At 48.9% G+C, this 24,636-nt stretch overlaps 9 protein-coding genes across 9 annotated transcripts; 5 read left to right on the forward strand and 4 right to left on the reverse strand.

Moving 5' to 3' along the window:
* Positions 1-50: 50 nt before the first annotated feature.
* Positions 51-359, reverse strand: LACBIDRAFT_313085 (uncharacterized protein; the record flags this gene model as incomplete). Its single annotated transcript, XM_001888655.1, has 1 exon — positions 51-359. One exon carries the CDS (start codon positions 357-359, stop codon positions 51-53), a length of 309 nt encoding a protein of 102 aa, XP_001888690.1.
* A 1,693-nt stretch (positions 360-2,052) lies between these two features.
* On the reverse strand, positions 2,053-3,092 carry LACBIDRAFT_313086 (uncharacterized protein; the record flags this gene model as incomplete). Its single annotated transcript, XM_001888656.1, has 2 exons — positions 2,053-2,847; positions 3,054-3,092. 2 exons carry the CDS (start codon positions 3,090-3,092, stop codon positions 2,053-2,055), a joined length of 834 nt encoding a protein of 277 aa, XP_001888691.1.
* A 2,832-nt stretch (positions 3,093-5,924) lies between these two features.
* On the forward strand, positions 5,925-8,248 carry LbAmy1a (GH13 alpha-amylase precursor; the record flags this gene model as incomplete). The annotated part of the gene is made up of 9 exons (XM_001888596.1): positions 5,925-6,026; positions 6,076-6,275; positions 6,325-6,447; positions 6,500-6,879; positions 6,941-7,137; positions 7,192-7,301; positions 7,359-7,473; positions 7,534-7,758; positions 7,845-8,248. 9 exons carry the CDS (start codon positions 5,925-5,927, stop codon positions 8,079-8,081), a joined length of 1,689 nt encoding a protein of 562 aa, XP_001888631.1. The 3' UTR covers positions 8,082-8,248.
* Positions 8,249-11,079: 2,831 nt separating this feature from the next.
* On the forward strand, positions 11,080-11,586 carry LACBIDRAFT_255191 (uncharacterized protein; the record flags this gene model as incomplete). Its single annotated transcript, XM_001888597.1, has 3 exons — positions 11,080-11,182; positions 11,234-11,305; positions 11,372-11,586. The coding sequence occupies 3 exons, from the start codon at positions 11,080-11,082 to the stop codon at positions 11,584-11,586; spliced, it is 390 nt and encodes a 129-aa protein (XP_001888632.1).
* A 1,416-nt stretch (positions 11,587-13,002) lies between these two features.
* Positions 13,003-14,459, forward strand: LACBIDRAFT_240505 (uncharacterized protein; the record flags this gene model as incomplete). Its single annotated transcript, XM_001888598.1, has 7 exons — positions 13,003-13,158; positions 13,216-13,288; positions 13,346-13,383; positions 13,436-13,483; positions 13,533-13,709; positions 13,758-14,087; positions 14,139-14,459. 7 exons carry the CDS (start codon positions 13,003-13,005, stop codon positions 14,457-14,459), a joined length of 1,143 nt encoding a protein of 380 aa, XP_001888633.1.
* Positions 14,460-15,386: 927 nt separating this feature from the next.
* On the reverse strand, positions 15,387-21,111 carry LACBIDRAFT_313091 (uncharacterized protein; the record flags this gene model as incomplete). Its single annotated transcript, XM_001888657.1, has 6 exons — positions 15,387-15,522; positions 15,583-15,711; positions 15,761-18,749; positions 18,805-19,671; positions 19,724-20,670; positions 20,735-21,111. 6 exons carry the CDS (start codon positions 21,109-21,111, stop codon positions 15,387-15,389), a joined length of 5,445 nt encoding a protein of 1,814 aa, XP_001888692.1.
* Positions 21,112-21,229: 118 nt separating this feature from the next.
* LACBIDRAFT_313092 (TRAPP complex subunit trs33) lies at positions 21,230-22,189 on the forward strand (the record flags this gene model as incomplete). Its single annotated transcript, XM_001888599.1, has 5 exons — positions 21,230-21,621; positions 21,681-21,798; positions 21,849-21,941; positions 22,008-22,101; positions 22,155-22,189. The coding sequence occupies 5 exons, from the start codon at positions 21,230-21,232 to the stop codon at positions 22,187-22,189; spliced, it is 732 nt and encodes a 243-aa protein (XP_001888634.1).
* Positions 22,190-22,284: 95 nt separating this feature from the next.
* On the reverse strand, positions 22,285-23,473 carry LACBIDRAFT_333918 (uncharacterized protein; the record flags this gene model as incomplete). The annotated part of the gene is made up of 7 exons (XM_001888658.1): positions 22,285-22,293; positions 22,389-22,625; positions 22,682-22,856; positions 22,909-23,069; positions 23,119-23,151; positions 23,208-23,284; positions 23,308-23,473. The coding sequence occupies 7 exons, from the start codon at positions 23,471-23,473 to the stop codon at positions 22,285-22,287; spliced, it is 858 nt and encodes a 285-aa protein (XP_001888693.1).
* Positions 23,474-23,669: 196 nt separating this feature from the next.
* Positions 23,670-24,618, forward strand: LACBIDRAFT_313094 (uncharacterized protein; the record flags this gene model as incomplete). Its single annotated transcript, XM_001888600.1, has 3 exons — positions 23,670-23,846; positions 23,896-23,952; positions 24,010-24,618. 3 exons carry the CDS (start codon positions 23,670-23,672, stop codon positions 24,616-24,618), a joined length of 843 nt encoding a protein of 280 aa, XP_001888635.1.
* Positions 24,619-24,636: the final 18 nt, after the last annotated feature.

Here is a 24,636-nt window from a genome sequence, read left to right on the forward strand (position 1 = left end):
TAGTTATGTATATAAACATTGGAGCTGGCCCTAAGAAAGAGACGACGATATCATGTTTTGAAAAGACCAGTTGTTTGCACCGGTTTGCTCGCTCGCGTGCGCCATATGCAAGAAAAGAGCCCCATGGCCCGTAGAAAGTTTGTTTGTTCATGCTTGCCCGCTCGCGTGCGCGATATGCAAGAAAAGACCCCCATGGCCCCTGGGTTGTTTGTTTGTACCTGTTTGGTATTTATGACGTTGGGAGACCTTGACAAGCAAGGTGATCTAATCATCTCAAAAAGAGCCCCAATGTGGGCTGGGTAGTCTGACTTGGGCCATGGTGCCATGTCTGGAACCAAAAAGATGCCCGATTTGGACATAATTCTCAAAGCGGTAGTGCCATCAGACCCTACTTTCCATTTCAGAATTTATGTCTATATCCGGCTTATTGTGAACGAATTAGGCATCTTTTACGTGTGACACCTTGCTTGAGTCACACGATTACTAATACTAATTCTGCATGCTCAACATGTATCTTGCCTGTTACTGCACCAATTTCCGTTGTTGAACATGCAAAGTAGCACTAAAAAATAGGTCATTGCAGAGGTACTCATATTGAGGAAGAGCACAAAGCAGGAAATGTCAGATCACAAACAAAAAATCAAATGCAAGAAACATCTGTATCCCTCCATGGTGTCTGGTTCTCACCTACTCAGGATCCTAATTTTGAAGCTATGGCTCCCTGATTATCAGGAAAGGCCAATTGTAAGAATAATTTCTATAAAATTCATGAGCACCTTGAATTTTTTACTGTAAATTAACTAAACAAAGTGGCAGAATGAGTTGATAAAAGGAGAAAAATCTAGCAGAGGATTCAACTATGCTGCAAAATTCTTGAACCATTTTTATACATTTATAAGGAGAGTATGGGGAATCAACATCACTAACAGCCCTGGGGAAAGAAAATTTGGAGAAAAGTAAATATGTCTGCACTCTCAACAACAGGTATCACATCAATTTTCTTGGCATCCATGTCCTCAGGCATGGTTATATATATTGAGTAAAACCTCCAAGTTTACACCCAGAGGAGCCTTCAGCAGAGAATTTCACTTATTTCTTTTGGCCAAAATGCACAAGGTAAATTTTACAGTGGAAAGCACTACTAGGATTATCCAGTTCTACTTCAAGAAAAAGGAGGTGCATGGTCTGCTTTGATTCTGCAAGAGAGGATCAGATGTAAGCATGTGCAGGAAGAGGTGGAAGGGGAAAATGTCAATTCTCATGAATTCTTTCCCAATCTATTGGTTTGAGTTATATCCATACTTTCTGGTGTTTATAAATTTCTAAGTGGTGGTGTGAGATTTTTGGTGCATAAAAATGTAAATAGGAGAGTAAGAAGAAGTCAGAGCAAATATATTTTTGAGAAAAGAAATTGCAGCCCGTGGCAATTGAACTGGAGACCTCACCATACATTACCAGTTTCAATCAAATCTTTCCATTGAGCTAAGTCACTCTTTCAAATAACATAATTTATGGTAGACAAGTTATGGAGTTTTTGATTTTTGATTCTTTTTAAAATTGGTTCCAGACATGGCACCATGGCCCTGACTTGTGCTTTTTGCAGTCAGAAACCGCTTTGTCGCCCGATGTTCCGTGGCTGGCAGTTAGGCTCGTGACCAACCGGTTCTTACTCACCGAACAAATTCGGACTCCAAAGGTTCTTGTAAGAACCGGCTGGGAGCTACTATGCCCTACCAGGACCTCGGCACCCCCTCTCAGTCGGCACATTTTTGAGTTCGAACCCTTCCGCCAAACCTCTTGCCACAAAATTTCAGAGAGGACCTCCTGGGCCTAATCCAACCTAATTCCGCTTTTCTCCGTCGAGAAAAACGATGAATTGACGAAGTTCTGTTATTTTGGCAGTCACAATCTGTCACGTTCTTCCGCCAAAAAATGTGACATTTTGTGACTGCCGACTGTGCGGGGGTGCCGAGGTCCTGGTAGGGCATAGTACGGGGCACTTTTAACCAAGTCACATATGTCACAAAAGACTTAGTCGAATTTCGTGTAATTCTACATCATTTCATCATCGTTCTCATCTGAATCATCCTCGCTCTCGTCATTCGACTGGTCTGGCGTTCCAAAATTCCACTCGGAGTCCATGTCGAGTGCCACATCGTCTGCACCTGTTGTAGAAAAACCAGGTTCGTCCTCGTCACCCTCAAGATCTCCAAACAAGCTGTTGATAGTTTCACCAGCATCATCCTCCATGTCAAACTCCACGTCAAACTCCACGTCAAACTCCACGTCAAACTCCACGTCAAACATGCCTTCCCTACCCATACCAAATCTTGGAAAGCTTTCCTGTCGTGGTGGGATGGCTGTTCTGGAGATCTGAGGGGCCAAGTTTGGGTCTGGTGCAGGACCATTCTCCTTAGATGGTTCTGAGATAACAGGCTTCATTCTTTGTTGGGCCTGGAGGTTTCGGAAGGCCTTGTTATAGTCAGAAAGTGGGTTTTTGTTTCCCTCTGTAAGATTTTGAAGGCCGACTTCAATGACATCTTTTACGAGCTCGTCATTGTCATCGAGGACCCGACCTTTCTGAATCCGGTATACGTTGTTCTCGTCGAGGCTTTCCATCAATGTGTGGATGTTGTCAACCAGGTTTGCAGGTGCGTGTCGCATTCCTTGATCGGCGCCGAGGATGTCATTGAAACTTTTTGACAGCTGTCGAAGAACTTTGACACACGGCGCAACTGACTCGATCCATTCCCAGGTCGCATTCGATCCATGTGCTTTATACACCGCCAAATGACAGGCATGTGAGAAAAACCTGAGAGTCAAACCCTGTGTGGCATGTTTTCCCACCTGTCAGGCAATAATGATCCAAGTCCACACCAGGATCGAAATCCGACTAATAACAGGGTGTGCCCAGGTCGATCTTGGCACTACCTGTCTGGGGCAGCTGGGGACCAGCTGGCAGCCCAGCCTACGTAAATTCACTATATTTTCAATATTTCTCCCTGGCCATATTTGTACTAGGTATTCATGTTCTTATTTAGTCCATAAAATACAAGGGGCAAGGAGGAGGATGACATTGGCCACATTTTCATAAGCAAGGATTATAAACAGGCTGCATAGTACAAAGGTATAGGGTGTATGGAAGGATGTGAGAAATGAGGCAGCTCCAATTACTACCTGTGTCTGCTCTTCCGTTCAAAAAACATTCCCCCACCCGACCACCCTTTGCGCTGTCCGCTGAATGCGCAACCACAAACAAGGCGCGTCAAAGCGGAGCCTCTGGCTCATTGAATGAGAGGAGGGTAGCGGAGGGCGGATACCACGTTGAGCTGTTGTCTGGAGAGCCAAGCTTGGGTTTGATGATGGTGATAGGCGCGCGTCTACTGCGGCTGCCGCTACGTGGCGCAATGCGAAAGTGAACCTGTCCGGGAGAGTCAGTATTAGCAAGTGGCCACTTGTCGGGGAGGAACTACAAAGGGGCAATGGGCAGGAACAAAAGCCCAGAACAGTGACAGGTGGCGACCGCGCACAGACGCACGGGTGGGTAACAAGGACAACCAACGGAACAACATGAGGAGGATTACATGGGGTGCAGACCACTTGGTAGTGGAACACAGATGAAAACAAGAAATAATGAGGGGAGCAAGCAAGCAACTGGGCGAGAGACGGTTGTGGTGGAGAGGAAGGTGAGTTTGGTTCTGGTTGAAGTTTGGAAATAACCAAACATAGGGCGGAGTTTAAACGACTTGGGGAAATTTTGGAGAGTTTCTCGCACGGGCCTTTTCATGTTGAGCTCAGGATTCCATGTCTTTTCTACCTGTAAGAACTTGGAAGTGCTCAATGTATCATTTTATTATCTTACTATGAATAATTTGTATCTCAAGTACATCATTTCGTCGCCCGAAGAAAATTGGCGGTACAGGTCTTCCTGAGCAGAGTTGAAAACCTGTGGGTCAGGTGTCGAGCCGCTGGCTCTAACATTTACGCCCCAAGCTCCGACACACCTGCCCTCCATGCCGGGGCGACCTCCATCAGTAATCTGTCAAGCGGAGATTCATGCCAGATGCCATCAGCATTTTGAACAAATGGTGGTGTAGAAAACCTATGCGAGGATGTGAGTTGATATTTTCTGATCAATTTATATGCTTACTTTAATCCAATAGTTTAGATGTTCCTGCATTAGGTCGATTTCCACCCACCTGTCACTCATGCACCACCCTCCCCAAAATTACACTCCATACAGCTACCACATGCCCACTTTCTATTCCCCATACACCACTACAAATCAAGGGAGAACTCCCTCGCGAATGCCCAATTCCAGCTTACCCTTTCACAGTAAAACTTTGAATTCAGCTCCACCTGATTCATTTCCTCCGAAATAACTTTAATTTTTTGTTAAAACTAGAGTCTAGCCTTGTAATTAATAAATTGTATCAAAAGAACTGAGGAAAACCGATGGGAATTGAGCAAATGAGCGATGAAGTTGTGAGCGCAAACGTTTTTTTCTCTAAGTCTTTGTTACAAATCGGGACCTCTCTAAAAGTGTCTCTCCCAGTCGTTATGCGGTGACCCTAATTTTCCAAGTCTGATAGGTGGTGTTGTCCTTGTTGTGGTTGAAGTTACAGTTGTTTGGATGAAGTCACTGCATAACGTACTGGTACTATCACGACCCTAGTGTTGCAAACTCACCTAGTGTTGCAAATCACTGTCTCACACCTCAACAAACAGGACTGAGCCTCTGAAAATATTTGAGACAATGTAAACCAATATGCTTAACATGACTCTATTTTTTATTTGAGGAAAATCCCTCAGGAAACAAGCTTAGGAGGGTAGATATAGTGAAATTCAGTGGTTTGACAGCATATTGCCCACCTAGAATAATCAAAACTGGTCGAAGAGTTGTAAAACTTTGTCCTAACAGAGATACATACTTATGCTAAACACCACAGATAAATTTGAGCCTATCCGTTGAGTAGCTCTATGAAAAGGACGTTCGAATGGGCGAGCGTGACAATTCACGACGAGCCCATTCGAACTCCGACGAAGGGTGGGCGTGCTGATGAACAGGGCGGAGATTGTAATCTCACCTCATCATTTCTGATTTGGCTTGATCTGACGTGACTCCACCGTGACAAAATTTGCAACACTGGGTGATTTTCTCTTTTGCCTCGGCACCTACCTCACCCACCTCAGATAAATACGAAAAAAGCATATTATGAAAGCCTAGAACTAAGGCTTTCCAATGGTCAAATAATTACAAAAATTGGTTGAGTTCTTGAGGCACTATAGTGGTTTGATTGGAATATTTGCAACACCCCGTTAATGATAGTAGCGAGTCTAGATCAGCGGAGTTCAAAGGTAACGACCGGTAACGGCTGGTCACGAGCCTAAGTACTTAGTTGCACTCAGACACTGGCTGGCGAGTGGCGTCACCAGCCTTGGACCAAATTCCCGCAAATCTTTGTTCCAAAAATACCTTCGACCACAAAGTCATCCTGCATGTCCTAAAACCGGCTATATTCAATTGCTCCAGTCTGTCGACCGCATTTTTGGGCCTTCAAGCTATAACTAGGGATGCCTTGTACTGCGGCCCGTGGCACACTAGAGCAGGATGGGAGGAAACAAAAGAGTGGCTGAGCGCCTCGAGAGGGCAGTGTGTGCTGAGCTGATACGTCCGCTGAGGGTTCAATACGCTTGGACAATCCTTGTGTTGTCCACGTGCCATGGGCCGTCGATCCGAGAATACATTGCGGCCTCTTCATCGGACTCCCCTGCCTAATATTGCACTCAAAAATACTTTCTTCCTCGCCGCTCGGTGCCCACATCAGCAGTCTAGGTCCAGGAGAGACCCAAAAAAAATACAAACTTGCACAGACAACCATCCCAGCATCTCTTTACGACCCTTTCCCGACCTCGCTGGCAACATGTTCGCCACGCGGTTTTATGTATTTTCTGTGCTTCTCCTCGCTGTTCCTACCACCTTCGCCGCGAGCGCGAGCGACTGGCGCGGAAGAGCTATTTACCAGGCACGCTGCTCTTTCCTCGTTGAACTTAATACTCACCTGTTCTATTTAGCTTTTAACAGACAGATTCTCGCAAACTAACAATCAAGCTACGCCATGCAACCCCACGCAGGCACTATATTGTAACGGGACATGGAACGGGATCACCAATCGTCTGGATTATATTCAAGGCATGGGGTTCGACTCGATTTGGATCTCGCCCGTTGTGGCGAACGTTGAGCAGACGACAGCGTATGGGCAGGCGTATCATGGGTGCGTGGTTGACCGAAGCCTGGCATGGTATATTTTTGATGTAAAATAGCTACTGGGCTCAGGATATCACGAGTTTAAACCCCCACTTTGGGACGGCGGACGACCTGAAAGCGTTGAGCAGTGCACTACATAAACGCGGTATGTACTTGATGGTTGACGTCGTTGTGAACCAGTGAGTCTTTCCCCAACCTGTTTTAAGCTCGTCTACTAAGCCGTCAAACCAGCTTCGTGAGCACATCCAGCGTCGCCACATCCGACAACGCAAACCTTGACTTTTCCAAACTCGTGCCCTTCTCAAATGCATCTGACTTCCACCCTTACTGCTTCATAACCGACTTCAACAACCAGACCAACGTCGAACAGTGCTGGCTTGGCGACCAACACCTGCCCCTCGCGGACTTGAACACCGAAAATCCCAGTATAGTGTCGACTATGAATAATTGGATCCAGGGGCTGGTGAAGAGTTATGGGATTGACGGGCTGCGCATCGATACAGCGAAACATGTTCGCAAGGACTTTTGGCCGGCGTTCGCAATGTCCGCGGGGGTGTTTACGATGGGGGAGGTGTTGATTGGGGATGTGGGGTATGTCGCCCCGTATACGCGTGCGTTCCGGGTCATCCTTTGCAAACTACGACCCTGCGCTAATTATGAACGTAATGACAGAGGTATTGGACAGTGTCCTCGACTACCCGAACTACTACACCCTCACATCCGCATTCAGCTCCCAAACAGGGAATTTATCCGCACTAATCAGCTCCGTCACGGCTTCCCAGAAATCATACTCTACGCCATCCGTAGTCGGTTCTTTCTTGGAAAATCATGACAATCCTAGGTTCCAGTCTATCACTCAAGATATCTCGGTGAGCTATAAATATACACCTTTTATCGAGGTACGGCATAATGACCGGATTCAGCTCGTTAAAAACGCCATGACATGGCCCTTTATACAAGACGGAATTCCTATACTTTATCAAGGACAAGAGCAGGGGTTCACGGGGGGTGTGGTGCCTGCTAATCAAGAAGCGTACGACTTCCTCTCATTTATCCCCGCCACCACGGCTAAATTCAATTATTCCTGTAGCCTGTGGACCACAGGTTTCAACACGTCCAACAAGCCGCTAGTTACGCACGTCACTACGCTCAACGCGGCGCGGAAAGCTGCTGCTGCTGCTAACAGCACGTTCCTTACCACGCCTGTACGCTTATCCCCCCCCTTTTTTGTTCTCTTCTTTCACGCTCATTCAACATTACTGTAGCTTAAATTTGTAACCCAACAAGACCCCTCCCTTCTCGCAGTCTCAAAACCACCCCTCGTAGCGCTTCTCAGCAACCTGGGCAGCAACTCCGCCAAATCATCTACCTGGGTCGCCTCAGGAGTGGCAAGCGCGAACGAAGTCCTGGTAGACGTATTATCCTGTGCTATCGTCAAGGCGGATGGGAGTGGGGGCGTTAGCGTGCCTGTTGTTGGTGGGTTGCCCCAGGTATGCATGCCTTTTATCTATGGAGTTGAATAAATTCTGGTGACTGGGATATGGTGGCTGACGTCTGACGATGATACGCTTACTAGGTTCTGATACCCGCTTCGGCGCTGGCTAAGAATGGCGCTGTTTGTCCCTCCGTGGCGACAGGGGCGACGGGGGCGACAGGGTCCAGTTCGAGTACAACTTTGGCCACGGCAAAGCCTAGTCCTAGTACTAAGAGCGGTGCGATTTCGATTCGGAGTGGCTTGGGGTTTGGAGGCATGGGAGATGGGTGGCGCGTGCTGGGCGTGGTTCTGTTGGGACTTTTGGCTCAGGGTTGGTAGGGATTTAGAGTGAGTATCTATTGGACTTCTTGGACACTGGTAGACGTACATACCACTTACGACTTACTTGACTTGGAGTTGGTACTAAATTATGACTTAGTCACGCTTACTGTACGTTGGTGGCTTTCAGTTCTGTATATTACGGGCTGTAATATCTAATCATCTCAAGTTATGGGCTTCCGTTCAATGCTAGCCACAGTTTTGCCAGGAATTCAAATTGGCAGGATTTAGTGAGGGGCTCCGGGTCTCCCGGGCCGTCCTTGTCCTGCTGATAAAGCTGAATTCCGAATCTAGCAACTGCAAACATCTTTCCCCGTTTGAAATTGCACCGTACAGTGGCCACTTCGAGTTATGCACAACTTCTCTCGAACACCCAATTCTGTCGATGGGCTTGCGGGTGCGCGATGTTATTGCCTTAGTTTCAGCCGTGATTTTCTTTCGTTTCAATTGTGAAAACCCTGGAAAGACACCTGTGACTCTGCATGTAGCTCAAACTTCGGAGCTGGCTCGACCTTTGTCGACGGAAGCCTCGTTTTTTATCGCCTATAGCAGCAGCATCATCCTTTGCGACGTCTAATTGTTCTCGCCCTCGTGTCTTATCATAAAGATACCCTGAAAACACGGCCACAAAGAGATCGAGCAAAGCCACCATCACTGAAGCAATTGGACCCTATGATATAAAAGCGCGTCTTTCACTCCAGGGTTTCTCAACTTGTCCCCAGAAGACATCTTTTCAGCCATGCCCACAGCGCTGCCTTCAAGTTCGACACCTAAACGAGAGGTCAGTTTCAGTCTTGCGTCGCAAAGCCTCTCTATAAAACTAATCACGACCAATATACAGGATCTACGAAAGAAGCCACTCGAGTACGCGCGAAGGACGCGAAGTCCAGTCAAGCCCTCCAAGCCTCCCCGTCTCAGAAGAGAAGCCACGCTACAGGCTGGTTTGGCGATCGAGAAGTCTTTGCTTTCCATCGCGGAGTCTACGCCCAGTACGTTGGAGAGACGGTTTCGGACAGGGATTGCTATGCGGCCTTATCAGGCGGAGGACGCCGCGAAGATTTGTGAAAGGGAAGCTGATGTCCGACGTCCTGGATATTCTGGGCCGATAGGATTTATTCTAGGTTATCATATGGGGTGAGTCATTATCTTTCATTCCCCTCAGTTCTGTCTTTTAACTCTATTCGTATTCGTTCAGGTTGGGAAAAACAGCTGTCGCACTGCATGTAGCCCAATCTAGAGGTGGTTCGACGCTGTTGGTTTCTATCCTTTCATTGCTCGAGTCTCGCTGACGCTTCGGCGTTCACCTCATAGGGTCGTCTGTCCCGGCGGTGGTCTAACCGACCACTGGATCAGGGAAATAGCAAAGTTCACTGATCTGCGAGTTTTTGAGGCCCAGGGGAAATATACAAAAGAAGGTAAGAGAGTTCCTCCTCTATTCCCCTCCTTTTACTCAAGATTTTTTAGATCTCGAGGCTGCGGATATCGTCGTAAGTTTGCGTTTCTTCATGTCAAAGCTTTGGTACTACTCAAACCATCATTATAGTTGATCTCCTACTCCAGACTCATGCGTCGATATTCAAAACTTGTGGATTACTGGGAACAGCAAGAGGAGGTCGCTCGACTGAGCAATCTCCCTTTGCCAGATCGAAGAAACCCTACCAAGGAAGAAATCACACATTTAGAAGAGCTAGGGTGTACAGTGTATCTCGTTATGTGGGACAGGATTTTCGGAGGTAAACGTGACGGCTTAAACGTGTATGCACTGCTGACATCTTCGGTTTTTAGATGAGGGTCACCTCATGCGCAACCCGGAGGCTAAAAGTCTCGCTGCGTTTCACGCGTTATTGACGTGGTTTGTGGTTATTATTACTGCGACGCCTGCGCAGGTACTTAAAACATGTAATTCTTGGATCGTAAAGCTCAGTTTTGTGTGCCGACAGAACAGTCTGCGTGATTTCTACGCCTATTTACGGTTGCTCAGGGTCAAGTACATGAACCTGGAGGATTTGGAACATTTCGACCGATATATCACGAAACCGCTGAGCGGCACCGACAAAAGGCTGATTGCGAACGCAACACGGATGCTACAAGTGAGATTAACTTTGGACCTTTTTATTGTTTCTCTGACATGTCTTTGTCCTTAGGATGTCCTCGAAAAGGTGATGCAATATAGGCCACCTTGCACGAGTGACGGACGAATGCTTCTGAGGCTACCTAACAAGTACCGGCACGACATCGTTGTGACCTTGAATTCCGTCGAACGCGCTGTTTACAACTACATAATTGAGTACCTTCTGCCGAAAAACTTGATAGGTATCTACACTGCGCTAATTCGAGCTCGTCAAGGCACGTATCATTTCCAACTGTGGACGCTTCACCATGCTGACATGATGAGTCTTTGCTAGTCTGTGACCAGATGCAATTATTGGCTGGAGCGCTGCCACCAACCTCGGATATCCCTGTGGACGACGAATTTCTTGATTCACCGCTTTCAGTAAGGGATCCTCCTTTGGACCCAGATCCGACTTCGGATGAGATGCGCGCGAGGTGATTATTCAGATTCTATCTACCCATCAATTTCGCTGACAATACCAGTTTCGACGACCTGGCGGACTTGTCTATCCCCACTCACCTCACGAGCGACAGGCCGCTCATCAGCGCTGAACGGTTCCCATCTCAGCTTCCTCAGAGTGTCAAGGATATTTTCAGTCACCCGGAGATCCCTTACACCTCTAGCAAGTTCCAGGCGGTGTATGATATTCTTGAGAATAGGATCCCGGTTGAGGAGAAGGTCATTATCTTTGTAAGCCCTTCATCTTTGGACCCCCTTTTGGTAACTGAAGATCTCTTACTTAGTCCCATTTTGCTCGCACTCTTCATATGCTTGCGGCGGGCCTTGAACATAGATATGGACAGTACTTTGACTACACCCTTTGTTCGTCGTTTCCCGCTCTTGCTACAGAAGCTTGCTAATCCACCAATTTTAGACACCGGTGCGATGAGCCGGGAAGAACGCCGTGCCGCCTTGAACTGCATTTCATCTAAGCGTGGCCCACGGCCGTGTAGGGTTATCCTTGTCTCCATTGGTGCGGGTGGGAGTGGTACGTTTCTTTTCCTACCTCGCCTATTGATGACACTAATGATTGATACAGGTCTCAACATCACCGCTTGCAACCACGTCATCCTCATGGAACCGTGGTGGAACCCCTACGTTGAGGCAAGTTGTCTGAACTTTGGTCATAACCTTAGACGCGTTCGGAAAACTAACCTCTACCTCCACTAGGAACAAGCCATCTCCCGTGCATACCGTTCAGGCCAAAACCGCAATGTCCACACCTACCACCTCGTCGTTCAAGACTCGATCGAGGAGAACATTGTAACTGTGAGTTCTCGCTTCTGGATATTGTCGTTTTGTCACCTGACGTCCGCTTTAACAGAGGCAAACGGAGAAGCGGACAATCATTGGGAATTTTATGAGCCTTTGTGCCATCCCCGACGTTCCTGAGATGCATGACTGGATTAAACTCACGCGCTGGAAACTGAGGGATGTTGAGTGAAACATAGTCGTCATTCCTCGTTTTGCCATTTCTAGTCCAAACTCACTTCTGCTTTGACTCTATAACTTTCCTCAATTGATTTGGTTTTCTCAGGCAGTCCTTCCGACGACAATTTAGAATTCCTGGCGTTGTAATCTGAGGACCTTGGAGTCGCTCGTTTGTGAGGGTCCCTTTCGACCCGAGTGCTCACGAAGACTTGGGCATTTCAACAAACTGTCCTTCTTTTCTCCTACTTATGAAGCATGTTAGGATTGAATGCATCATACCATGCACAATCGACTCCGTGTTGAATCTCTCCAAATGCCAAAGGTAATCAATCTCTGTTAGTGTCTTGGTTGATACACGCGCCAGTCATAAATTGAAATGTCTGCGCGAAAGCCGGGTTCGACTCCCAGAAGGACCCCTGAAATTACCCTTGGAACCCAGATCCAAAAAGTCGAAATTTTTGGAATTTTTATCCGGACAGTTTTGGACAATTTCTATCCGGATGGCGGATCTGGGTCCAGGTATGGGCAAAATTTATCCGGACATAGATGTGGGTTACCCAAAACCTCTATTTTCGCTTTTTTCACTTGAAAACACCAATTTTTCGCTTTTAAACACCAATTTTCGCTTTTAAACACCAATTTCTCGCTCGGCATCTCCTCTGGAGCCCTAATAAGCATCCTACAAGCATCTTAGATAACAAAACACTAAATTGTGCCCATTTCGTGGCCCCTCTGAGGTATATTGAGAATGCAGAGAAATGCAAATATTGATGGTGTAAGATGGTCAAAGTGAGAAACTAATATCAAGTTCACTTGGTGTAGTGGTTAAAATGTTAATGGCTTAGTTGATGACTTTCATGACTTTCACATTCAATATGTCTTGAGTTTGGATCCCCACCTGCACCAATTTTTATCCGGAAGTGGCTCTGGGTTTGGTGGGTCAACCCAAATTCTATCCGGAAATCTGCCTCCGGGTTCCAGCCAAAACGGCCCAAATTCTATCCGGACAGTGCTATGGGTTTTCAAAAAAATTTCAGAATTTTTATCCGGATTGGGATCTGGGTTCCAAGGGTATTTTCAGGGGTCCTCTCCCAGACAGAGATGATAGGAGGAGAAATATTTGTTTTTATGCAGTAACGCACATCTTGACATGGACGTACTTACGGGTGTTCCGTTGTTGGCTTCGTACCACAATTAATCGTCCTTTATCACCTGGGATCCTTGCAACAGTCTTGTTTTACGCTCCTTTTCATTAGTGTATTTTCCGGTGACTACAATTGTGACCGATGGTGTGAGCTCATCAAATTCCAGAGTCTCGACAACTTGTCGACAACATTCCAATCGGCCTGCTCGTTATTTGGCGTCGCGCAGGCGAACATGGCTCCATTACACCTCTCTACGCCCTTACTACGCTTTGCACCTTCACCTACAGGCCCTCTTCATCTCGGCGGCCTTCGGATGGCACTGTATAATTTCTTGTTTGCCAGACGGCACGGTGGAAAATGGATCATGAGGGTAGAAGACACCGACGCTGTATGTTATAATCGTATTGTTCATTGTGCTCGACGTTGATGTGGATATTTTCGGCAGACACGATACGTTCCGGGGTCCGTTGAGGGAATTAGGCATGCGTTGAACTGGGCCGGGCTGGAATATGATTACGGTTAGCCATTCGATGGACATTTTCGGAGGGAGAAGCTGACGACAAATTGGATCTTAGGACCTGGTAAAGACGGTCCACATGCACCATATTTTCAGGTTGGTTATCCCTGTGTCTTGTTGAGAATGAATGTGCTGAACTCTACCATAGTCTGAACGTCTGGATCTTTATCGTTCATATGCCACCAAGCTGCTTCACGTTCGTTCCTCGTTTCCATGAATCGTTCTCAGCTCATTGCAATTTTCAGTCAGGCCATGCGTACCGGTGTTTTTGCTCCATGGACCAACTAACGGAAACTCGGGAGAAACTCGCTCGTTCTGGCTCAAACGCGTCGTATGACAAGCGATGTCTACATCTCACGGACGAAGAGGTGGCCAGAAAAGTGAGAGCTGGGGAGAAATCCATCGTCCGACTCAATGTCAGTGTGTCTTTCACCTCCACGTCTCCCTTCTAGAGACTAATTCCTCCTTAGGATTCCAATCTTCCACAACGACCGCGCGGTGCCGATCTAGTATTCGGGCCACTCAAAGATGCCCATGCATCACTAGCCACCGACCCCGTACTGCTCAAATCCGATCTTTTCCCAACCTATCACCTCGCCTCCGTCGTGGATGACCACGAGATGGGCATCACACACGTCTTACGGGGGGAAGAATGGCTTCCATCTCTACCCCTCCATCTAGACCTCTACGCAGCCCTCAAACTCGAACCTCCGAAATTCGCACACATGCCCATCCTTCTTAACCCAGACAGAACGAAAATGTCAAAACGCAATGGTGACGTTCAAGTGGTTGACTATATAGTTCGTATCTGGCCTCCTTTTCTCCAAACACATCTGCTGATATCACTACAGCGACGCGCCTGGGAACCCGCAGCCGTCCTCAACTGGTTGGCTCTGGCAGGATGGGGTGTTCGACATAATGTGGACACGGCTTCCGAGGAACCATCCGCGCGTTCGGATGCTCCGGACAGCACCACCATCTTGACCATGCAGCAGCTCCTCGAGCAATTCGATCTGCTTTCCATCACTCAACGCAGCACGAGCCTTGACCCTGCGAAGTTGGAGTACATTAACAAGCACCATCTCGCTCAGCTGTCGTCGACGCCTGAGGGCTTAACTTCTATGGCTGAGAGGGTGCATGAGCAGATTAAGGAAGCGTTTCCTACGAGGTGAGGGTTCTGGTGCTCTCTCGTCGACTCGTTCACTTACACTTTTCTCTCTCCCTCTCAAGTCAATATACAAGTATCGAGATGATCAAACATGCTATTCAGTTACTCGAGGTAAAGCAACTTCCGTCGTCTAAGCCCACGATGGCTGAATGAAGCCAACTCTCACGCATAGGGCCGTTTGACGAACCTCACGGACATCCCACTACACGCACCATACCTCTTCCAAGGACCCAATCTCGAGTCCGACGAAGCAAAAGCTATGCTTAAGAAAGTAAAACCGGAACAACGAAGTACGTGAAAACATCACTCAACCTCTATAGACTCCCTTTAACTAACCGCCAATTACACCAATCAGAACGGGTCCTCGAGGCCGTTAAGTCTGCGCTTGTAGCCTGCCCAGAACCATGGGAGAAGATCAACTTTTTGGATCTCCTTCACCATGTTGGGGACCAGGTTCACATACCGACGGGTGTGTTTATGAAAACGATGAGGCATGCTTTGACTGGGTTGAAGGTAAGGATAACATTCAGCTTGTCCTTCATTCACATTTGCTCATATGATGGGATGGTGGCAGGAGGGCCCAGCTGTAGCAGACATCATACGGGTGCTGGGACGTGAACGAACACTGTCTCGACTCCAGTAAGATTGAGCAGAACCTGGAGAGGTGAACAGGTCGGAAAGTACCTGTCGTATCCATTCGAAGGGCCGTTCGATGGACTTGCTCCTCCAATTGAAACAGCAATTACCGCTATGCATAACGTGTAGAGATTCGTAAGTACCAGGAACAACTCTATCAGCAACAAAATGTACGTGTACAGCGTGGAAGTGAGTTACAAAAGACAGATTTCAACAATCATTGTGTGATATTACAAATGCTTTTAGGATGCGTGTGTGGATGTGGGGTAAGTCCCTTTCAAAAAAGATTAAACTTCTATAACGACTCCCAGCCGCCTGTATCTAAAGAGCCCTCGAGTTTTCTAGCAACGAGGGTGGGGATCCCATGGTTTAGCCAGATCTTGCGGATCTCCTCCCATCGGGCGTGATGGAGGTATTGGCGTCGTCCGCGCCTGTAAGAGAGGCATTGGGGTTGATGAATGTAACTCTGAAAGAGCGGCAAAAAAACTCACCTCATCGATAGATCTGCTTCTCCATGTGCGTCGAGGTAAGGCGATGATGTGAAGCTGCCGTTGCCCGCGTTGAGATATAGTATCATGCACCGTTTGACGAGATAGTAAATGCCAACGATACCACCACATCTGATACAGTCAGCCCAAATTGACTCCTAAGATGATAAAAAAGACTTACTCTCGAGTATGCATGTTACATTCCCCACGCTCGCTATAATCCATGTCAATGCAGCAATTACTCTGCAAACAGCACACCGTTCCGCAAATAAGGCAGATAGCAGCATCAGTGGGCTGGGTGTTGCATCTGTTACAAGTCAAGCCCTTGTCTTGTTGAACGAAAAGGCTGTCGAGAATAAGTGGAAGACGGGCAAGTCGATATACAGCTGGATAGTCCAGCGCAACACCGCAATTCAACTGGGACGCAGCATGGGAGTGCCCATAGTGTGCACACCAACCGGAGAGTGCGTTCTGGAGCGTATCTTGATTTGGAAGGTCGGATAGTGGGGGAATACCAAGCATGGTTAGAAGGCGATTGTATTCGCACGGTGCAGGTGAACCAAAGTTCGGAGTGGGAAAAGCTGAAGGCAAGATAGACCGACAGAGAATGGCGGCCCTGCGCAGGAATGGGAGCGTAAATGCGTAAAGCAACTTCTCAATCCTAGCTTCCCCAAACGTCTCGAATGCTAAAGTCGCAGTGTGTTCAAAGACGGGGGAATGGCGGACGACGGACATGAAGAACATGCGCACATCGCCAAAGACGTCTTCATGTGCCCGGCGGGATATTTGAACGGTGGTGAAGCTGCGTGTCTTGTTGAGCACGTATACCAACCCGATAACAGTTCGAGCAAGGCACGCATAATATGTCAGGACGAGAACGTGTCTGAGCATATCTGGCGCAACTGCCGCAGTTTCCACCAACACCGTGAAAGGATCCCTAAGAAGCAAGGGGTACGAAAACGAAGTCAAGGAAGTCCGGCTCCACTCTGGAAGCAGACGTTTGATAACAGCCTGCCGGACAGCCTCACGTCCCTCATCAGGCCTCCCTTTGAACTGCTGCCCAACCAGTCTCGTCAAACAGGAAAGCAGCCCTCTGACCATGCGCATCTGCGCCTCTGTGAGATTATCAACCATAAGCCCACTTGGAGCGTCCATCCCCCTCTGGGCCGTCTCAATGGTGGATATCGTATACCCAAGAAGCTCCTCAGGCAAGTATATCCCCGCACCCCTTTCTCCTACCTCAGGCTCCGGTCGTTCCCGAAGATGTCTCGTTTGCTGAGAGAGTGATTTTGACACGACCATAACGGTATCGAGCATCTTCGCGCCTTCCATCCCCTCCCCTCCCCTAACCAACCCAGCGTACCCTGGATCCTGGGCGCTCCAAAATACAAACTCTCCAGTGCCGTTCCTGAACTGTAACGACTCTAGCTGCGGGTCCGGTTTAGATCTGAGAATGGTGATCCCAGCTGCACGTATCCAGTCTGAGAACGGAATACTATTCAGCGTCGTCGGAGAGGGGTCTGTCACGGGAAGAATGACGTTCCCAAGGCTTTTACATAGTGGACAGATATACTCCTTCCGAGGAATGCTTTCAGGGTGGTTTCTTGTTGCCTGGGCGCGATGTCGTTGACGGATGGAGATGCTATATACCTGGAAACACTCCAGATGCATCATGTGGCTACATACGGACGCGTGAAGCCCAAATCGCGTGTACTGAGCAGGAAACCCATCGAAATTGGGGGAAGACATGGCTTTAGCATCAAGAGCTGCAGCTTGTGGTGGGGGAAACGTCGTCAAGTTCGACGACGGAGTCGTACGATCCATGGAAGGAACGGACTGCAGAACCTCATTGAGGTACGAGTTATGGCTATCCGGATGCCTGCGTATGAACCTGCTAGGCTGAATGATACCCAGCGCACCAAACAGTTTGGTAGAGTTCAAGTCCTCCTGACAGACAATACACGTCCCATACGACACCTGCTCCTCGCTTGCCTCCTCCATGTTCTCATCGTCGTCTTCATCAGCATCGTCAAAGTTGATGGCAAAGCTCGCTTGTTGAGCTTTCATCTGCTGCATGATGGCTTCCTGTCTAGCCTTCGCAGCCCGCTTCTTCATATCCTCCGGGTCAGCAGCAGGCGGCTGCGAAACGTCCACAACCTTCCTATGACACCTCACTTCATCCGATACGCGTCCCTCCAGCTGTCCAAGGATCCACTGAACCCTAGGTTTGTACATCTTGTACTTATCGTGATGTTCAAACGAACAAATAATGTTCACCAGGCACTTCTCTTCCTCAAACGTCTTGGAAGCCGCAAGATGGCTGAAAATATCCGGCCGTTCCACGATGGCGAGCATAACGAGATGAAGCGTCTGATCAAGGATCGCTTCAGCCGAAGGGGGCGCAGACCCAGCCGACTCTGTCAGGACCAGGATATTGTACAGGGAATAGAACATAACCTGGAGCAACGCCTCCGACTCGAACGATGACGGTATTATCGCAAACGGGCCAAACGTCACACCAAATGGTTTAGGCACGATCACGGGCTCAGCGACGCCCGTCTTCTTCTTCAACCTATTCCGTAGAATATTCTCCACCTCTTCCCGCTTATTCCGCGTATAGTGATAGAAGAACGGGTTGACCTCATCATACATCTCTTCTTTCAACTCATACAACCCCGCATCAGTGGCTGTCTCCGGCTGCTTGAAGTTCGCAACCTCGTTCAACATCCTATCGAAACACACATCGTCCGCCAAACGCTCCGCAACCCGCTTGACGAGGTCAGAAAAGGTACAGGGGCCCATGGCCAACGCATGGATGATCTCCCGCCTCACAGTTAGGTGGACAGGCATCCGTGAGGCGTTCGCGTTTTCGCTGAGGATAGTGATGAGGACGTTGAACACCTCCTCGACCATACTTGACAGCTGTGTGCCCTCGTACGTCGAATGCAGGAAGGCGCCCGAGAAGTACCCCAGGAGTCCAAACCGATCAAGGATGGAGACAAAGACGGTATTGGGATCCAAGACGACCAGTGCCGTTTGTAGAATGTACAGGTCCTGGTCGTAGCAGAGCTCTCGAAGCATGTAATCACGATAGTGCAGTACCTGCCCTCGAATCGCGAACCCGTTTCGAACCCAGAGACCTGTGCGGATCTGAGCTATCATAGCCAAAACTTTTGTGTATGTCAGCAAGGCAATTAAACGAGAAAGGAAAAGGGGAAAAGTCACCTCGAAGTGGAAAGTCAATCAGAGTAAGAATAGCCTGTTCACTAACATTAAACATCATCACCTCTCTCAAACTATAAAACCCCGCCGGCCTCAAAGCCTCCTCCGTGAGCAAATCCACATGCTTGAACAAGTCCGCAAGGAGCCAATGCAGCGAATGATGAAAGCTCACCCACCCCTCCAACACATCAAACTCCACAACATGGTACTGCGTATCCCCAAACGCGACCTGATGGAAAGTGATCGGGTTGAACTTTGCCCTATCCAATCTATCCTCCGCCAAAGTGCATACCATCAAGATGTGGTGCACGACCGTCGTAATGGCGAACACCAACTCTGCCGCAGACGCCTTCCGATAGGCCTCCCCGTAGACTTTGATGACTCTTGATAGGGACAAGGTGACGTTGAAGACGCTAACCCATGCATCGGTCTCGTACTCCACATGGTTCGTCGCCGCCCTTTTGTTGGGGTTCACACACATGAACAGCTGACACGTCCTCGCGAAGCCGACTATATACTCCGTATCGCGACATATCAGCGCCTGCACCGGGTCCGTGTGGATTAAATACCGCAAATCACTAAACACCGGCATGAATCGCTTCGATTTGAATGGGAAGCTGTCTGGGTCGAGTTGGGAGGAAGAAGAGGAGGAGGGGTGGAGGACGTGTTTGTCGGAGATCTGGTTCGTGAAGAAGGAGTGGAGGATGGAGAGGAGGCGGGAGACGAGTTTGTGGTTTTTGACGAGGTGGGCGGAGACGGAGGGGACGGTGAAGAGTTGGAGGGCAAAGTATTTGATGGAGGTTTCTGCATCGCGGTCTACGAGGAGGTAGGTGTCTAGGACGCGGTGGTAGACGTTTGCGAAGCGACCCGCTGTAGTAGGGGAAATGAGGATAGATCTCAGTGATGAAAAACAAGAACATACCAATTGTGAGCTTGTGAGTACGACTAAGAGATATCAACGATGCATATATCTCTTTCAAGCTCAGCCTTGGCTTCTTCCACAACCGCGTATGATACAAGAAAAGCGTCTCGATCCTCGTAGGGTTCGCGATCTCCGGAAGCGTAATCGCAGACGACGGGCTCATGTTTTTCTCCTTTTTCCGTCTGGGGGACAACAACTCCGCCGCCAGAATCTCCCTTATCACAAGCGTGTCCGTAGCCAAACGTGCTCGACTAAGGTCCAAAAGCCACTCAATGATCACCACCGCCACTTGTTCGCAAAACGTATCATACGCTCGCCTAATCGTCACACCCAGATCGATCTGCGTGATAGCCTGCGCCATCTCTAGCAGGCGGGTAACATTCGTGTTCATGTCGATTATCTCCCTCCCGTTCTCGTCGATCCTTTGCGTCACCTGCGTAGCGTCTTCTCGACTTCGATTCGTCATGTCGCAGAGAAGCTTGATGACCTCTTCAAACGAGTGTTTCTCGTCGTTCCATAGTATCACGCAGTATTGGTCTTTCATCATCGGGTCGGCAGAGGGCTGAAGGCGGAGATCGGCCTCGTTGGCGGGGACGGACGGGTCTTCGGGGGAGTAGTCTAGTGTATCCAACAAGAAATCAAGCGCAAACGCGACGGTTTTGCGCATCATGTCGTGTAAATCCGTAGGAACGTGTACGCGGTATGGATAGCCCTGTACGGGGGGGACGTCATTTGGGAGTAGGCCGGTAGGTGTGACCATGGGTGAAGGTGAACCCAGCAGTGGGTGATAAGGACATCCAATGGGTCTTCGCCATGCTTCCTCGTCGCCGCAGTCACAGCACCCGCCGGACTGCATGGCGATGAAGAAGCTGACGTTGTGTCCTGTATGATCCGTCGCACGAAAACATCGCGAGCAGACTACGCAGCTGTCGTCTAGTGCACAGTCTCTGTAGATGGATAAGTTGGTCAGACGAGCACGAGGAGGAGTGGCAATCGAGTAGAGTGACGTACTTGCACCGATAACAACTCTCCCCTTTCTTGAATATATGCGAACATGGTCGGCCAGGGACAACGGGATCGTCTCGTCCCGCCGCAGAGAAGCCGACCGACGCTTGGTACTCACTCAACAGAGCGTGTTGGGGGACTTGCGTCACCCCACTTGGAAGGAACAGCTGAGGGCACGATGCCATGAAAGGCATGTACAGTTTCTTGAGGATCTCGGCTCTGGCAGCGGGAGTGAAGACGTATTTCCTCGAGCCGGGCATGACTTCGAGTGAGAAACGCAGCTCGTCGAGGAGGTCGGGGCGGTCACGGTCTTGGGTGGCATTCAAGGTATTCATCAATGGGTTTGCTCGTCGGGAGGGAAAGAAGGAGGATATGCCAGACATTGTTGATGGTCGTGAGTGAGTGCAAGTTAGACGGTCATGAGTTTAAGTGGTAGCACATAAGAGCAGCGTTGTCGCCGATCAAAGATATTTACATACACTCATCACACACTCAACAATCATGACAACTCGTAGCTCAATGCAAGCCTCATCAAGCACCCTCCTCGTTCAACCCACCCTCGCCCTCCTCGCCGATCCACCCAGCAAATTCATCGACGCCCCAGCAATGGACTACTTCCTCATCGAAATGGTCAACACACTCAAACAATCCGCCGCATTCGCCACCGCCCGCTCGAAGAAGATCGAGCAGGAGATGATAGAAGCGGGGTTGATACCGCCCCCCGCGCCGTTGCCCCTCAATCTCAAGAAGGAGGGTGCGAGAGATTCAGTGACGAGCCTTGCTTCGCGCAGTGGGAGTGCAGCTGGGAAGGGGGGCGTCGACGAGGAGGAGGAAGCTGTTAGAGTGAGATTGGAGGCTATTGGGATGCACGTTGGCGGGAATTATACTGAACGGTGTGCTCAACCGTCATTTCGTGCGTCAGGGGACTGACTGATCGCCGTGTTGTATGTAGGCTATGTCGTGACCGACCGATGTTCGCTGAAACGCTGGACGTTATCAAGTTTATCTGCAAAGACATCTGGTCGTCGTGTTGGGACAAGCAGGTCGATAATTTGAGGACGAATCACCGAGTACGTTGATTATATGCGCTCGTATGCCCATCATTTTAACGCTTCTACAGGGCGTATACGTGCTCCAAGATAACGCATTCAAGCCAATAACGCGGCTATCGTCTTGGGAAGGCCGTCCGGAAGCCATCAGGCGCGCGAAGTTAGTGAGTACACGGTCTACCTATACATTGGCCTGACCTTGTGTCTATGCTAATCTTGTCAATCCCTAGTACGCAGCTATGCCATCAGGCATAATCCGCGGTGCTCTTTCACGGTTAGGATACAACGCTACAGTCGTACCAGAGATCACATCGATGCCACAGTGTACGTGTTTTCTGCTAAATAGTGAGGGACCTGACCTATGCTTTGTTTTGTAGGTACGTTTCAGGTCAAGCTACCGAAGGGGGCGTAAACTCGAGTGTACGTCATTCTGTATGTGACCAGATGCTAGAAATCGAGTGCCTCTCGAAAGGTAATTATAGACAGGCGAAACTATGGTGTAATAAACTACGAATGCTGCAAGATTATAACAAATCTACAATATACCAAGAACGAAATGATATCAACGAAGCGTGCAAGATCGTCAAACTTCAAAATCAAAACCAACCAACCCGTCTCTGCGACGGCCCATACGGGCAATATCCCCCACCCACTTCAGAGACTTCAAACTTGAGGGAACACTTCATCCCATTCTTCGAGTAGTTGACCTCGAACGAGTTAATCTGCACATCACATGGGCCCTGCTTCAACGATTTCGCAAAGTGTGGACCACCACCGCGCGTCCATCGGTTGCCTCTAAGATCTTTCAGTTCATTACCGAAGAATTCTTCAACTTGGGCTTTTGTTTTCTGCAAAAGAAGTGGTCAAGATGGGATGTATGCGGGCTCTGTGAAGGAAAACATACAAAGTGGATGATGGTGACGGTACTCTTGGGCTTATTATTGGGCGTAGGCTGGATAAGCGTTCCCTGCCCAGAAAAGATCGCCTCGAATTCGGATTGTTCCCATACTTCGTCGATTTTGATCGTTTTGGGTGATCCTTGGAATTTGAGGCCGTCGGATTTACATTCCTTCTTCAGTCTACGCGTCAAGTCAGAAAGGGGAAGAAACTCGATACGGGAACTGAGCGTACCGATCAAAGATCTTCTTGATTTGCATCTTGGATTTCTTCTCCTCCGCCTTTGACGGGCCTGCAACGGGTGCTTCGGATGAGGAAGAGGAGGAAGTAGCGGGGCCGGTGATCGTCCTGGCGCGTTTTGCAGGTGGAGCTTGGGCATATAGCTGGTCTTCGAGCTGAGTTCGACGTTAGCCCTGGACGACGACAAAGATGAGATACGCTTACCTGTAGAATCCGTAACCTCAAAGCCTCGACGACCTGCAAAGGTTATACGACGCGTCAGTACGCGTCACTAAGGTACAAGAAAGGCCCACTACCTGAGGCGTAGCGGGCAACGCCCCACTCAAATCCAACTCGCCTAAGAACGCGTCAATATACTTTTTACACGCGTCTAAACATAAAAAACAAGCTTACCGCCATCAACCAGGGTCAAAGTACGCTTCTTTCCTTTCATGTTCCCACCGTCCAGCGCTAGTGTTGTCTGGCGGAGGGCTGCAGGCGCGTTTTCTTTGTCAGATATAGATACGCGTACACGCGTCGCTTCGTCGATGACTAGGGGGTATTCGAATGTGGTGGACATTTTGGGTGAAGGGCGGGAAAGGATAGATTTAAATAAAGAATATCTGGGGCGGGGAGGTTTATGTACGAAGAAGGATTCCCACGCATCGCGATCGGTGTTCAACGCTAATAGTTTATTTTTGGATGTTTGGTTTGAAACATTTAACATGACACCCAAGGCGCTTGTTGGGCGCTTGTGCACCTTTCACATAGCGTCAATGGATACCAACGACTCGGCCTCATGCAGCGAAACCAACATGTTGAGGATCCAGCTAATCAAGAAGGATGAAATGGAAGGAACGTTGAGGAAAAAATTGAGGGACAAAGCTATCGCTTTGGAAGTTGCAGAGGAAAAAGTCCGGAGACTCGTCGCAGCGTCTCAGAAACAGGCAAAGGTGAGTGATGGGATGGTGAAGGAGCTTTTACGCTGATTTTGTTGCTTAGGCTGAGAGCTCTGTTATTGCAGGCTCATCGAGTAACGATACGGGGAGGAATGCAAAGGTAGAAAGCTTTAGATTGGTTTGGGATGCAACCTGATATATCTTGTCGTCCATTCAGTCAAAGCCTAACGGTGGTACTACCGCTCCCAAGTCAGAACCAATATCCCCTCAACGTCGAATGGTGCTGGCATACGTCGACCTCCCTCCTCCTTCTCGACCACTCAGCACTCAGCCCCGTACCGCGCCCCCACCACCACCACGGCACCAAAACCACGAGAGCTCTACCCTCGACGAGATGGAAGTGGAAAATACACCATCCATGTCTCCTCCACTCAATATGAAGTTGGAGCCCAAGTCCCCACACAAGCACAAAAGACTCATACCATATGTCAGCGTTCCATCACCACCGTACCAAAACCGCGATGTCGAAGAAATGGAAGTGGAAGTAACACCATCTATGTCTCCTCCGCCCAATATGAAGTTGGAGCCTAAGTCCCCGCACAGGCGCAAAAGACTCATACCATATGTCCGTGTTCCATCACCACCGCCCCAAAACCACGATGTCGAAGAAATGGAAGTGGAAGTAACACCATCTATGTCTCCTCCGCCCAATATGAAGTTGGAGCCTAAGTCCCCGCACAGGCGCAAAAGACTCATACCATATGTCCGTGTTCCATCACCACAGCCCCAAAACCACGATGAATCGAAGAAACGGAAGTGGAAGTAACATCTCTATTTCGCCCCG

Source organism: Laccaria bicolor, genomic scaffold (assembly GCF_000143565.1).
Source record: "Laccaria bicolor S238N-H82 LACBIscaffold_57 genomic scaffold, whole genome shotgun sequence".
In the NCBI taxonomy this organism is placed as follows: domain Eukaryota; kingdom Fungi; phylum Basidiomycota; class Agaricomycetes; order Agaricales; family Hydnangiaceae; genus Laccaria; species Laccaria bicolor.